At 35.8% G+C, this 16,754-nt stretch overlaps 1 protein-coding gene across 1 annotated transcript in view; it reads left to right on the top strand.

The window, feature by feature from the left end:
- Positions 1 to 2,386: 2,386 nt before the first annotated feature.
- LOC149561689 (TRAM, LAG1 and CLN8 (TLC) lipid-sensing domain containing protein) overlaps positions 2,387 to 16,754 on the top strand; it is a 54,736-nt gene continuing 40,368 nt past the window's right edge. Inside the window, exon 1 of the mRNA XM_089825237.1 lies at positions 2,387 to 2,771. Within this exon, the coding sequence (XP_089681363.1) occupies positions 2,516 to 2,771 (256 nt within the window). The 5' untranslated portion in view covers positions 2,387 to 2,515. The remainder of the gene's footprint in view (positions 2,772 to 16,754) is intronic.

The raw sequence follows: 16,754 nt of genomic DNA, 5'->3' as shown, positions 1-16,754 counted from the left end.
TTTTTTCTTTCCTAAATATGTTAATCACTCTTTTAAATATTCAAATATAATCTATTTAACAATATCTTTTTGGTCATTAAAAATGATATTTTATTAATAAAATAGTTTGATGCATGTTAACTAAGGAAGAACCAAACATCCTTCTATATAACTACTATCTAATTATACCTACTCTTACAACAAGTCAAATCCCTTACTGCCATAAGATTACGAATAGTCCTTTTTACTACAAAACTTGGGCTTACAATATGAAATTTAACAAAAAAGTAATTGACATTAACATCAACAAAATTAAACTTCTACTTAAACTTATAAAAATACATTATACACTACCCATACCAAAAATAAATTGGTCCACCCTTTAACAAGACTCAGATAAAGTTAAAAACATCTAACCCCAATCTTAAAAGCGATTAGGTTTCACCTTCCCAACCTTGTGCAATGCTCCATATGCCAAAGATCATTAATGGATGAAAAGACCTCCCTCTTGTATCCAACCTCATCTTCCCATCTTCCCGACTCTTTCATTCCCTTTGTTTCCTTTCTTCCTCCATCTACAATAGATGCTCTTTTAACAATTCCCACTTATCCCTTACCTCCTCTTTCCTCCAAAATTTGGGCTTACAATAGGAAATTTAACAAAAATAACTAACATCAATATCAACAAAATTAAACTTCTAAAAATACACTATACACTGCCCATACCAAAACAAAATTTTCCCACCCTTTACAAGTTAGACAAAAGTTAAAACATCTAACCCCAACCTTAAAAGCTATCGGATTTCACCTTCCCAACCTTGTGCAATGATCCAGATGCCAAAGATCATTCAAGGATAAAAAGATCCCCCTTCTTGTATCCAACCTCACCTTCCCATCTTCTTGATACTCTCGTTCCTTTTATTTCTTTTCTTCCTTTATCTAAAAAAAATACTCTTTTAACAATTCCTAGCCATGTCATATTTTCTCTTTGTTCCTCTTCTTTCTTACATACACACTCTAAACAAGAAAGGGCTTGGAGCTCCGTCATGTAGCTTCCACCTACCTCTAGTTACCTCCTTCACCTTGAAAACCAATCCCTTACTTATCTACCACTAGCATTTGAATGACACCACCTCCCTAATCCACTCTAGCTTTACAAAGGAGCACATTACTCATAATGCCTCCTCTTTCATCCTTGGTTCTAATGCCCAAGTGAACACTACTAAAACCACATCAATATTAGACACATATCTATGTTTCGTGGTCATGAATTATTCCCACAATAGCAATCTAATGTTTGTTGAAATTGTAGACTTTCAAGCATAAAAATTTCCGTCAATCTTTTCCCAGCATGTTCCTACAAGAACAGTTGTTGTTTCTTTCAAGGCTTTAATGTAAAATTCACCCCCACTATGGCAATTTTTTCTTCCCATTGAGCCCTATAATACCTGGCAGTAATTTACAACTAGAATTTTAGAGCCTTCTTTTATAATGTACCAAATTACTCTACAAAGCTACTTTAATTGCCAACTCAAGTATGACTTAATTACCACCCCCTGTGTTGAAATTATATTCCAAATTTCTCCAATCTCCCACTTATAAACTCAACCAAGTATGATGGTTTGTCTCTTCATAATAGTTCCATAACGACTAATGAAATAAGGGAAGTATGAAGATTTTCAAATTCAAATTTAAAAAGATCACCATCAATGACCCTTGTCAAGCCATTCCCCTTTAATAACCCAAAAATCTTCAATTACATCTCTCCCTTGCACTTTAAGTCTCACCATGACCATTGATAGTGGGTTTGCTATATCATTTCCTTCATGCATTACATGTGTTACTTTGAAATTATCAAAGGAATCAATTAAAAAAAAGTCTTTTAAATAAATTTAATGATATACCAAACATTTGACTTCCCTTTCATTATTGCACTATTGCACTGCTAATAACTAGTGAATCACCTTTCAAATATTTTAATATAAAATTGCTTTTGCCAATTTGATAGCCAAGAGAGTCGCTTGGACTTCAATCTTGCTATTAGTACCTTCACCCAAATTCTTATACCCTACCTTTAATATATTACCTACCTAACCTTTAATCACAAAATTGGCTCCCTAAGCTCTAAGGTTACTTTTGAAAGCTTTAACAAAGTTAATCATGATACATTCTTTCTACGAAAGAATTCAAATTTATTTTAGTGCATTCTTTCGAGAATGACGAAGTCCTAATGGCCCTACCATATTAATTTAATCAAAATGAGTAACGTGGTAACTCTAACGAGATATATATATATATACATGGTTAGATCATTTCCATACCATTTATGTATATGTATGCGGATATGGTTTTTTCCATTTCCGTACATGGTTTGATCATTTCCATACCATCTATGTATATATCAATTCCGTACCAAACACGAATTCCTGCAGTCTTCAGTCTACATGACAAGATTACCGAACTGAAAAGCATTCATTCGTCGGAAAACACCTTAAATTTTCTCATTGGGTTCTGTAGTATATACATCACAACGATAATGAAGAGGAGCTCAGACAATCAGAGCAGATGGCCTTCATTTGTCTCCTTTTTCTTCAAATCCACTCTATTATTATGGCTAATATTCGTAATATTATTCATCGCAAGAGAGGGAAGAAGAGAACTGTGGCCAGTTATTGCGGGAAGCTTGTTTTTCGAGGCAGCTAACCGTACACTCAAAGTTTGTGTTTCAAAAGATCCTCTGTTCATCAATACATCAGTTTCTCTTTTGCATTCTTGCATTACTTCTGCTTCAGGTACCAACATTTGTATTCATTAGGTTCATTACTGTTATTTTAACCTTTCTGGAGTACTGGTGTTGTGCAGATTGTCCCTTCAATAAATATTTTAGTGACTTTTATGTCATATTTATATGGTTATTTTTTTAATTTTATTTTTGGTAAAGTTAAGCTCTGTAATAGAGCCGTGCCGATTTATTTTGAATAGATTTTGGAAACCAAACCTGCGTTAGAGGCAAAACACTGCATATATCTTTAGTTTCATGAGATATTAGGGAAGCATATATCGTCTGAAACTGGCTGTCAAAGTTCAACTGGAAATGCTGCTTTCGCTTCGTAGTCACTAGGGAGTTATTACTATACCCCAATTTCTCTACGAGCACATTAATTGCGATGTTTTTTTCTGACCCTTATTCAGATACTTTGGCATTCTAATGCATAATAGAGTCCCATTTTCTGCTCTGACCCGATATTTGAGATCGATTGGTGACTATGTCTCGCCAAAGGCTTAATGTAAGAGAAACATGACCCATACATTGAACAATAAATACTTGATTTATATAAACTATGAAACCATCTGCCCCTCTTGGCCTTTTACGGCTACATGAAGCCTATACATGGTATTCTAACCGTGGAGCATATGTAAAATGAGTTGCCAAAATATCAAGAGAGCCTACAAAGTTTCAACTTCAAATTCATTATTATTAGACACAGTACCATGTCTTCTCGAGTAGCAGTATAACTGAAGTCACGGTTGCAATTTTGTGCATGTTCAACTTTTATTGGAATACTGGAGCTGGACAAGATTGTTCCCAGAGCTTAAGCATTTTGAGACGTTGCATCTTCCTGTCTGCAAAGAGTCTGAAGTTTTCTTCTAGGACACGATCTCCTAGCAAAACAATCGATTAACTTTTGACGCTAAAGTTGTTTTCCTATCGAATGATAGGGCTTCAGTAGGAGGCAACTTAAGGCTTCTTCTTAATGTGTTTTTTGAATTGCAATTTATATCTCCTTTAGACTATTAAACATTCGTCTGGCTTCAGAATACAGCCCCATATCCTTTGCATTGAATCCATAATGCAGTTGTGAATAATAAATTAATTGATATCCCTCCTTAAAGTGGGCTTAAATCCTTCCTCAAGGGAAACAGCAGTTTGTCTTTTCTTTACACAAAATTTTCAACTTTATCCTCACTGTCTTCATTGAAAGTATCCATAACAGCTTTAAGATGACCTCTATCCTTACAGAGGAAAATTCCCTGAATGGGTCACAATTATATTTCACAGGATGTATAAGAGGTGTTTGAAGCAAACCTCCAGAGTTTTCTATAATAATTCAAGAGGCCGAGTGGAAGATTGATGTAAACTATAAAAAAAAAGAGAATTAGATCCTTATATTCACAGTCTTAAAGCTCCAAACGTTTATAATGCAAGACACTGGATTAAGAAGATCAGACTTCAAGCAGAAAGGAGAGAAGAGAGATGATTTATTCTCTGTCTTGTTTGAAGATGAATCTGGTGAATGTGCATCCAGTAAGTCTAGATCTATGCTAATTAATGATATCTTAAGTAAGCATGGCAGGAAAGTAAAAAATGTAAGGACTAGCATCCTAATAAACATGCCGCATTGACATTTAACTAGAAATTGAGAAAGTTCTAAGAGAGTCGAGGTCAAACACACATTTTGCCAGTCAATGAAAATATAAATTCCATATAAGAGTTAAAATATTTATGAAATCCACCCATATTGATGAAGTACTTGTGCAATGTCATATCACATCATTTCAATAAATAATCAAGTTCAATGATGCCGACATACTCGTCAAACAAATGGTACTCATACAACATCATAATAAGTTATCAATACATAAAAATGAAATACATCATGGAGAATAGTACATCAAGATACATGCATACAAGAGTGCTGTCAGACGACAGTCCATCTGCAAGTTCTAGTCTCATAGCTGTAATGGCCCCATCTTTTTAGCATCTCAGTGGAGTTCTTAGCCTTTACATTCTCCGAAGGCTAAGTGGAGAAATAAGGAGAAATTGATTAAATTAATTTCTGTAATGAAATAACTTGCACAATAGAAGAATTAATATGAAATATTATATAAATACTTGATAATAACTGAGAGTAATAGGCCACTTCAAGGGGGCAACCTCCAAATATCTCCAATGAGAAACACATCACAATATGATCTTGAAATAAGACTCACAACTATTACGGAAGTAATTGGTAAAATACTTGCTTGTTATTAACGGAGACCAAGAGGTCAATTTATACAAAAGAATAAAGCGATGTTTCCTTAGGAAACTATAAAAAAGAATAGAAATATTCTATTCTAACAGATAAAGCTAAAAAAGTGAAAGTTAACTAAAGCTAACTAAATATTTACAATAGATAACCATTAACTAATAATAGACGACTTATCTATTATTGTAATACCCTCCCTTAATGGTTAATTTATCTAGAACACCAAACTGTCCTCTGAATTTGACAAACTTATCAGGACCAAGAAGCTTGGTGAGAATGTCTGCAGTCTGATCTGTGGTAGGAACATACTGCAGATCAATAGTCCCGTCTTCAACCAGTTGTCGTATGTAATGACAATGAACATCCACATGCTTGGTTCGTTCATGGAAGACTAGATTCCGTGCTAACTTGATAACACCTTCGTTGTCAACAAACAGAGTAGTCGGTCCTGCTGGTGACATCTGCAAATCCCCAAGCATCCGACGAAGCCAAACAACTTCACATCCTGCCTTAACAGTCCCTTTGTATTCAGCCTCTGTAGAAGAGAGAGAAACTGCTTGTTGCTTCTTGTTGGTCCATGTGACTGCACCGGATCCCAAACTGAACACATATCCAGATGTTGACTTTTTATCATCAACAGAGCTTGCCCAATCTGAATCTGTGAACCCACTGAGTTTAGGATTATAACTTCGAGAGTATAGAAGTCCATAATCTGAAGTGCCCTTCACATAACGAAGCACACGCTTTGCTGCCATCCAATGATCAGCCTTAGGAGCTGTCATAAAGCGTGAAATATAGCTGACTGTGAAGCTAATATTAGGCCTAGTAGTAGAGAGGTAGATGAGGCTACCTACTAGTTGCCTGTATGTAGTATCATCAATGAAAGGAGAATTAGAGTTTGCTGATAACTTCAGACCTTTCTCCATAGGTGTAGATGCAGGTTTGCAATCCTACATTCGGAATTTGTCTAATAGGGCCCTGGCATATTTGGACTGAGAGATGAATATACCAGAAGATTGTTGCCAAACTTCAACACCTAGGCAATAAGGCATGAGCCCAAGGTCTGTCATATCAAAAGATTGGCATAAGGTTTGTTTGATTCCTTGAATCAAAGATGCCGAACTGCCAGTGATGATCAAATCATCCACATAGATAACCAGAAGGATGATGTCACTGTCAATAGTCTTGATGTATAGATTTGAGTCTAAAGAACTCCTCTTGAAGCCTTGATCACTGAGGTACTTATCAATCTTGATGTACCATGCCCGAGGGGCCTGCTTCAAACTATAGAGAGTTTTTACTAATTTGAGAACCTGATGGTCTTTACCAGCAACCTTGAAACCAGGAGGTTGCGTCATGTAGACCTCTTCATGGAGATCACCATTCAGGAAAGCACTCTTTACGTCCATCTGAAGGACCTTCCAGCCAAACTGTGCTGCCATGGCTAGGACTAATCTGATGGTGCTCATCTTTGCTGTAGGAGCAAAGGTCTCCACATAATCAATGCCCTGACGCTGAGAAAAGCCCTTTGCCACTAAACAATCTTTGTACTTATCCAAAGTACCATTTGATTTGTATTTGATTTTGTAGACCCATTTGCAGCCAATGGGTTTCTTCCCTGGTGGAAGATCAGAAAGGACCCAAGTGTTGTTCTTCAGTAGGCTTTGGTGTTCAGATGTCATGGCTTGTTCCCACTCTGGAATTCCTTTAGCCTTAGAATATGTTTGAGGTTCAAATACACTGTGAATGTTCGCCATAAGAACAAAGTTAACAGAATCTGTAGTATTGCTCTTTTTCTGAGCAGTTCTCCCATCTACGAGCTCATCATCATGAAGATCAACAAGTGTCTTAGCCCACCACTTAGGCCGGATAGGAGAAGGACCAACAATAGTACTAGAAGATGCTTGATCAGCAGGATCCGCATCAAAAGAAGCTGGATCAAACTCAGGTGAAGCATTTTCAAAACGAGGTGATCCTACAGGAGAAGCCAGAGGAGTCTGTACAGGTATCACTGGAATAACTGGAGCTGCAGGAGCTACTAGAGCCCTCCCATCAAGTGGACCTAATGGAAGCCGAACTCCCAAATCATGACACTGCATAGGCTGGTTTGCTGGATCAGGAACAGGAGAAACAGGCATGAATGGTCCTCGCTACTCATCAAAGACTACATCACGGCTATATATGAGATGAGATGTCTCAACATCAATCAGGTGGTAGGCTTTGTGAAGATTGCTATATCCAACAAGCATCAATTTCTGACTCTTGGCATCCAACTTGGTGCATGAAGCATCAGGGATCCAAACAAAAGCAAGAGAGCCAAAAACCTTCAGGTGATTGATTCTGGGCTTGCGACTTAAGTAGGCCTCTTCCGGAGTTTTACCTTTGACCGCCATTGTGGGTGACCAGTTCAACAGATAAACTGCAGTGTTAACTGCTTCTGCCCAAAACTGCTTCCGAACATGTCTGTGTTCGAGCATGGAACGAGCCATCACGGTGATTGTCCTGTTCCGACGTTCAACTACATTGTTCTGTTGTGGCGTGTGGGGTGTGGTGAACTGGTGTTGGATGCCATGTGTATCCAAGAAGCTGGAGAAAACATTAGAACAAAATTCTCCTCCATTGTCTGATCTAAGAGTAATAATAGATTTCCCAGACTCTTTTTCAACTAAGGGTTTAAACTTCTGAAATACAATAAATGCATCGGATTTCTTTTTAAGGAAATACACCCACATTTTTCTACTGAAATCATCTACAAACAACAAAAAATACCTATACCCAAGAACAGAAGGAGTGGCCATAGGGTCGCAGATATCAGCATGAACAAGGTGAAGTACCTGAGAAGCTCGCCAAGAATTGCCACTGGGGAAAGGTGTGTGATGTTGCTTCCCAGCCTGACATGCGTCACAAACTCCAAGGTGTTGTGTTTGAATCTCTAGCAAACCAAGAACAAGCTCATCTTGAGCAAGTTGTGAGAGATAATGCACATTTAAGTGCCCATATCGCTGATGCCAAAGTGTGCTTATGGAAGATCGCCAAGTAGCCATAGCTAAGTCCTGAGAAGCACCAGAATCAGTAAGTCTGAAAAGACCATGATCCTCAAGACCAACTGCAAAAATAGACTTAGTTGCCTGATCAGTGATGGTGCACTGACGTGAATTGAAGGTGACTGCCAAGTGTGGAGAATGTCGCAGCAATTGATTGACAGAGAGTAGATTTAGTTCCATCCTTGGAACGTAGTACACATCAAGGAATATGAGATTCCTCCCAACAGACTGAATCTGAATGTTGCCTTTACCGACAATTGTGTACTCTTCTCCGCCACCAAAAATAACAGAATCTGAATAAGGTTGGTAGTCAGTAAACCAGTCTCTGCGGTGAGTGAGATGTCGAGAGGCACCTGAACCAATGTACCAGGTAGACGACTTCACATGATCTACAGGTCTCTTAGCCATAAAGGCGTAAAAAGAAAATTCTGCTTGCTCAGTGTGCTTTGCACTATTCGCTTTGGGTTGCGAACCGGATTGCTTAGACTGGGCAGCTAAGTGTTTCCGACATTCAACCTTCATGTGACCAAACTTGTAATAGTAGTTGCATTGAATGTTCTTTTTGGTACCATCGGATGTTGGAGCATAAGACTTTTGCGCAGATGGTTGCTGAAACTTGCCCTTATCCTTCTGAAAGGATTTCGCAGCAAAGGCTTGCTCAGTGGAGGTGGAATTGGAGCTGCTACCGAACTATTGTTTCCATCGATCTTGCTGAAGCAGCAGGGTGCAGAGATCAGTGAACTTTAGATCAACACTAGTAGATGTGATGTTGAGTCTCGATAAAATGCTCATACGATTTTGGTAAACTCCGAAGAGTGATTACCACAATATCCTCTTCCTCCATCTTGCGACCGATGGCAAGTAGCTGATCACAGATTTCCTGAATCCGATTCAGGTGTGCCTAGAGCGTGGTCCGCTCATCCATGACAATAGAAAATAGAGTGTTTTTTAGAAAGAAGGCTTTTCTTTTGTCAGAAGTCTCATGAAGACCTTTGAGGTGTCTCCAGATTTCGGCAGCTGGCTTGCTGGATGGAATCTGAGAAAGCTGATCATTAGCCACAGATAACTTGAGAAGCATTACTACCTCTCGGTTATTCAGATCCCATGTCTCTTGATCAGGACCCAGAGAAGTCGGACGCTTCGTAACACCCAAAACAAGTTGATCGGTGTTCCGATATTCAAAGATTGTGATGATGCGCTGCTTCTAGGTTCCATAATTGCGACCATTGGATTTGGAGTTATGCTCGAGCAGATATTTGTCAGAGATGCCATGGTACGTCTTTCAATGAAAATCTGTGAAAATCTGTGAAGGCACGTTGTTCGAGGCAAAAATATGGAAGACCCAAAAGAATCAAAGAGTGACCCAGAAGAGAGCTCGAAAAGCTCAAAAGGAATATGTTGTCGTTTTCTAAATCCGTTGGCTCGAAAATCGAGGCATGAAAAACAAGGCACCCAGAAAAAATGGATGACAACCCAGTTGAGCTCTTGAAAAACCCACCAAGAATTTGCAAACAAAAAAAATTCTAACCCCAAAATTTAGGGTTTCGAGCCAAAAAACCAGTCGGCTGATTTGAAGGTCAAAGCAACAGAAAAATGGTGTTTGCAGGTCTGAAAAAGACGATTTTGATCAGAACAGGGGCGCTTTTGCCTGAGACAGCATAGGCAAAGAGATTTTAGCATAAAAAACTGTGATTTCCCTCAAAAAACGCTGTTCCTTGATTGCAGAAAAACAGATGCCAAAACTGAAACCCTAGCTCGCGATTTTCAGATATGATGAGGATCCAAGTTGCAGAAAAACAACCTCCAAATCTGCAATTTTCAGCAGCTGAGAAATGACAGTGAACACATGAATTCTTCAAAAAACGGAAAACCCTAGACGAGTTTTTGAGAAATCGCAGAAAAAATTCCGAAAATTTTGAAGCAAATAATTTCAAAAAAGAAATTATAGAATTTTCGAAAAAACTTCAAGTATTAGCTCTGATACCATATTACAGAAGTAATTGGTAAAATACTTGCTTGTTATTAACAGAGACTAAGAGGTCAATTTATACAAAAGAATAAAGCGATGTTTCCTTAGGAAACTATCAAAAAGAATAGAAATATTCTATTCTAACAGATAAAGCTAAAAAAGTGAAAGCTAACTAAAGCTAACTAGATATTTACAATAGATAACCATTAACTAATAATAGACGACTTATCTATTATTGTAATAACAACTTCCTACATGCACCTAACTATGCTTAGGTTGAATAGACACAACCCTACATAACACCTAGGCCGACTTACCTACCTAAATAATAATATAATAATGATAACATGACTTAATTAAGGATTAAGATAGCCACAAGTTGACTATTCATAACCCTATATACACCAATATTAAGGGCGTAGCATGCCCCCTCTCTTGAAAGAAGCATTGTCGTCAATGCTAACCAAGTGTGGATTCTTTTGAATGAACTCCTCATCCTTCCATATGGCCTCTTCAACTAGTAAGTTCTTCCATTGAATGAGATATTGAGTGAGGGTTCTATTCCTTAGCTTCTTCGTGTGTGTCTAAAGAATGCACTCTGGTTCCAAAATTATTCTTCCTTCTTCATCAAGCTCTGGTAGTACTATTTGAGTAAGAATATTTTGCCCAATCTTGATTAGAAGATTTCCTTGGTGTGATAGCATTCTTTTTGCCTTCTGTTGGAGGCCCTATCATGATGTAAACCTATATTTTTGAAATAAATCACACAAAAGAAATGTAAATTCTTTGATTTATTTATTTATTTTTTATTGTAATTTACTAGGGCCAAGATACCCTTACTTAGGAAAAATCCAAAAATTGGCAAATTTGCTGCCATGAAAGCGAATTTTCCTAATTTTGTAATAACTTGCTTATTTTTGCTTCAATTTCTCCAAGCTTTGAAATTCAGACTCCTCTACTATGTATTCAAAAACCCAATACAAATTATACTTTAATTCGGCAGGATGTGAGAGATATGTAGATCTCAATAAATTGTGTAAAAATAGTAATTCTGCAATAATTTGCTCAAATTTGTTCAAATTCCTCTAAATTTTGGACTATAGCTTCTTTAATATAGTCTTCAAAAACCCTTTAAAAATCTTTGAAAAATTCACTTAAATCTGAAAGTTATGCTCTTCCCAAAATCGCCCCAATGTTGAGAAAAAATCTTCTCTCTATGGTGCCAAGATCATGCTCCGATACCACTTGTAATGAAATAACTTGCACAATAGAAGAAATAATATGAAATATTATATAAATACTTGATAATAACTACGAGTAATAGGCCACTTCGAGGGGGCAACCTCCAAATATCTCTAATGAGAACACACTTCACAATATGATCTTGAAATAAGACTCACAACCTCCTATATATACCTAATTATGCTTAGGTTGAATAAACACAAACCTACATAACACCTAGGCCGACCTACCTACCTAAATAATAATATAATAATGATAACCTGACTTAATTAAAGATTAAGATAGCCACAAGTTGATTATTCATAAACCTATATACACCAATATTAAGGGCGTACCAATTTCTTATAAAGTCATAAAATAAATTAAAATTAAAAGGTGAGTTTATATTTAATTAATTTAATTTTTTAGAAGCACAACTAATTATTGTATTAGAAAGAGGTAAGCTTCTAGAGAATACATTTTCTAGAAGTACAACTAATTATTGCCTTGGAAAGGGGGAAGCTTCTAGAGAGTGCAATTAAATAATATTTTATCTCCTTCTAGAAGGGTGAGGGAAAAGAATAAATAGAGGCGAAAGTTTCATTGCTACGCATCCGATTATTGTCAATTGCATTTGATATAAACTTGGGAGAAGAAACTAAGGGTTTTTGATTTCAGTTAGCCATTGGAGAGCGTCAATTCTTCAATGTTGCAACCATTTGACGTGGTGAAATATCTGCTGAATTTGGCATTTAGAAGAGCTTCATTCTGGGGTTCTATTTGTGCTTAAACTAGAGAATACATTTATTGTTGGCTGCTATAGTGTCGTGAACAGTGCTATGAATAGTACCCGCGCTACAGTACTTGGCTTGATTATGATTGCAATTTCATCTCCTTCATTGGGGAATTTGTATATCAGGTTCTACAATCAATTTGCATCATTTAAATTAGTCATTTGACATTGTAAATGTGGCTGTCATAAGTAGCTGTAGATGGACATTTTATATCAGATTTTTAATGTCATTTCTACTCAGTTTTTTTTGGGGTTGCAAAGCCAAGAGCCTTGGAATATTATGTTAAACATTGAATTAGAAAATATCTCACTAAAGGAGTGATAAGTTGCAGGTCTATATATTTGATGTAATGTGCATATTTATATCTTCCATGATTGACATAATAGTATGCATGCCAAGTGTTTGACAAAATACCAATTGGGTGTAAGTGCACATTTTTCATTTAGAATTCATCTATATCCATTTGAAAAGCCAAAAGAGAATTGCATATGCATTTAGTTCTTTTCTAAGATATAGTAGTAATCAATTACAGGCTTTTAGATTCCCTTTGATATCATTTCAAGGAAGCATAATCAGTCTGAAACTCATAAACAACAAGCATAGAGATCGTATTGGAAGTGTTTGACAATTTTCCTTGACCTACAAATCAACAAGTTGAGGTTCGAATTGACAAGGGATATTACAGTGGTATCAGAGCTTGCTTGCAAAGTGTTTGACAAAATGTCAAACAATTGAATTTGAGAAGGATTTGGTGTTTCACGAAGTTGTAACCAGTTGGGGTTATTACAATAGCCTGCGAACATAAGTCCATCTGCATCTTGAGATGGGAGTGTGGCCCAGACGCTTTTACTGCCCAACCATGGAGTAGTTAGCTCCCTCGGAGTTCTTCCTAACACGAAGAACTCCCCGACCTTGCCCAAGAAGCCTAGCAACCTGGACCGATAGGATCAGATGGATCTGGTGCAGCTGTGTAACCAACTACAATAGTACATATGCCTAACATGTAGAACATAAACATGAATGTAGCAGGGAGATGAAACAATAACCAAGCACAAAACACAAATGCACAAAGTGGTTTTGGCCAAAGCACTTAAAACCAAAATTAAAAACTGGCAGGTAGAATGAAATGCACATCATTTCCCATTCTACCCTTCCCTGTTATTCCACAGTCAACACCCCTGCCATATCATTGTGTCCAAGAAAAGAATTTTCTATAACGATTCAAACATTTGTACTATAGAAACAATTAGTTGATCAATTGAAAAATAAATAGACGAATTTTACTATCCATTAGATAAATGTTTTAACATCTATCTTACCTATCTCGAGTTCATGTAGCCGAAATTACTCTTATTTCAACAATTAAATATCATGAATTTAGCTCACTACATAATGTTGAACTAATCTAATTTAGATTAAAATAGAACAACAATTTAATCCTTAGATTAAAAGAGAACAATATTTTTATATTTTAATGAATGAATTCTCTCTAATTTAATCCTTCGATTAAATAAAATAACATCTCCCATAGAATTATCTATTTAATAATTCTTTTTAAAAGAATCAATAGTCATAATTCCCAATACATCTCAATTCAAAAGAAAAACATAAAAATATTCTTTTTAATAAGAAGGCAACTTAAGAAATATATATCTATTTCAAAATGAAAAACTTCATATTGATAATAGTTTACTTTTGATAATAAATCTAATTGTTTCAATAAAATTCCACTATTAAATATTCACTGTCTTTATTAAAATAGAACTAAAAGGAATAAGTAGTCGCTTATACATAGATGAAAACTGAAAAAAATTGAGAAATCCTTTTTTTCTTTCATTGTGCTTATTTGGTGGAAAGATAGCAAGCTAAAATAAAATAAATAAGAACAAGGCTTTCAGCCAGCTAATTGAAATGGGAAAAATCATTGGTGTTTCCACACATAGGCTGCATTCGAATGCTGATATATGGATTACTGTGATTGGTGGCGGGTAAAAAAAAAGTTGGTGCTGAAAGACATTCATCTACAAGTAGAGATGAAATTGGGCTTATAAAGGTTTAAATGTTGCAATCCCCTCTCATGGCGCACAACCCAAATATGGGAAACAATTCAAATGAAGGAGCAGCCAATCTCAACTTGGCTTAGACAACAAGTTCAGTGGACTTAAAAGGAAAATAAGGGAAACACCGCATTATCAGCAAAAGAAATTAAAAAAACAAAAACCAAGGGGAAATTGGCAGTGTTCCATGGGGACGTTATCACAATAATAGATAGTTTCTATTATCTCTGTTTAGTATCTAATGGTTATCTATTGTAATCTTCTGTAAATATGAGAATGTTTCTAATATTTAGTTACCTATAGTTATCTGTTAGCTTTCTTTAGCTTTCTTTTAGCTAGAATAGAATATTTTCTATTCTTTACGATCGTTTCCTAAGGAAACATCGCTTTATTCTTTTGTATATATAGACCTCTCGGTCAATGTTAATAACAAGCAAATATTTTCCAATTACTTCGTTATTAATATGGTATCAGAGCCAACACTCTAAATTTTTTCGAAAATAATTATAATTTCTTGGTTCAAATTATCTGCCTTTTATTTTCAAAATTATTTACATGCATATTTTCTTCCAACTCTCTCTAACAGACTAGGGTTTTCATTCTGAGAGATTTGAATCTATTGACTTCTGGTTTGATTCTGCAACCCATTTCTATCCAGATCCGTCTGTATTTTCTGCACATTTTTGCCATTTTTTTGTAGTTTTTTTGTAGCAGGGCCTTTTTTGTTCAAAACTCCAATTTTCGGATTTGACTTTTTTTTTGATTCCAGATTTTTTGTCGGTTTTTCAAGAGCTCAACTAGGTTGTCGTCATATTTTTTTGGGTGCTTGATTTTTATGCCTCAATTTTAGAACCAACCGATCTAGAATCTGACAACATATTCTTTCTTGGTTGTTCGAGCTCTTGTTTGGGTCACCCTTTGAATTTTTTGGGTCTCTACTTTTTGAGGGTACCCTTTGAATTTTCTGGGTGGTTACTTTTTGAGGGTTGCATGTACTTGCATGTGCTGCTTTACCATGCAAAGTCTTGTGTTTTGCCTTTCTTAAAAATTTGGGTGGGTTTTCATAATTTTTTTCCTCAAAAATAAAATAAAATCTGATGGGTTTTCATTTTTTTTTCCTAATTTTTTTTATAATGGGTTTCTATAAATTTTTCCTTAAAAATTTCTGATTCAGTAATTGACAAAGTTGTGTGAGATTCCTTTGTGGGTTTATAATTTTTTCCTAAAAAATAATTTGTTGGGTTTTACCGTTTTTCCTAAAGCATGAAGCTTTGTATTATTAGGTTTTGATTGATTTTTCACCTCAAAAATCATGTTGGGTTTTGATTGATTTTTCACCCCAAAAATCCTATTCGGTTCTTTCAATTTTCTCTTAAAAATCATGGTTTTTTGCAGTTTGTTTTGGAGCATTATGCTCATCTGCAAAGTTTTGGAGCGTTATCCAAAGTACCATCAACAGACATCCTCTGCTCCAGATTCAGAACACTCCCAGAAGAAAAATATTCAATGCAACTATTGCCACAAGTTTGGGCACATGAAGGTTGAATGTCGGAAGTGCGTAGCTGCCCTATCCAAGCAATCTGGTTAGCAACCCACAACGAATAGTGCAGAGCACCTTGAGCAGACAAAATTTGCTTTTTATGCTTTTTGAAAACCTTGTACTTTGGATATATTAACCATTAAGGGAGGGTATTACGATAATAGATAGTTTCTATTATCTCTGTTTAGTATCTAATGGTTAGCTATTGTAATCTTTTGTAAATATTAGAATGTTTTTAATATTTAGTTAGCTATGTATGCCTAAAATGTGGGCACACTTCTATGAGTCGTTATATCCAAGATTGCTCAAGAATGAGGTCTTGAATGGCGGCTCATAGCTCTCTATTCATGGAGTGCAAGGGTTTGTAATAGAGGCCTTCAGTTTGACCTAGTTTGTGCCCATGCAAGTACACCATGAAACAAGAGATTAAGGATCCAAAATGTGCATGTAAATAAAAATGCAAACTAATCTATATGATAACAATGCAAGAAAGGAAATGTAATAACAATGCAATACTAATCTATGAAAATAAATATGACTCTAAGATAATATGCAAATGCAAGAATGAAACCTCATGATAGAAGCCATGGATGCAAGAGAGAATAAGACAAGAAGATAAAAGTTCTCCACAAAAAGCTTTAGTACTCAAACTCCTCCTTTAAAAATCGTTCTCCAAACCTGTAGCATAACAATAGCATAATTGTGGATGTGTTGTGGATGTCTAAAATGAGAAGAGGGCTCTCCCTTATAAAGGAAAATATGGAGGTGAGAGGCTTCTCACAACCAATATAGGATAATAGAGTTTGATCCATGTGAAACAAAATTCCACCAATGAGAAAAGAGGAGTGTTTGAGAAGAAAGCGGAAAGCGGAAAAAGAGGACTCCCACTTAGAGATATGTGCATTTAAGTGTAGAGAAAATTTAAAAAAGATTTATTTAATTTTATTTCCTTTTGCAAGTGGGTTTAAGTTTTATTTATTTAATTTCCTTTTTCATCACAAAGAGATATTTAAGTGGGAATTTTATTTAATTAAAAGGGAGCAAGTTCTTTTAATTAAATAGGAAATATTTAATTAAATTAAAAGAGGGGTTTTCTCTTAATTAATTAAAGGTGGATGAA

This window comes from Cupressus sempervirens, chromosome 4, assembly GCF_028749045.1.
Source record: "Cupressus sempervirens isolate cs-2001-9-10 chromosome 4, ASM2874904v1, whole genome shotgun sequence".
Lineage (NCBI taxonomy): Eukaryota > Viridiplantae > Streptophyta > Pinopsida > Cupressales > Cupressaceae > Cupressus > Cupressus sempervirens.
The sequence above is the reverse complement of the archived record's forward strand: the minus strand, read 5'-3'. Positions and strand labels throughout refer to the sequence as shown.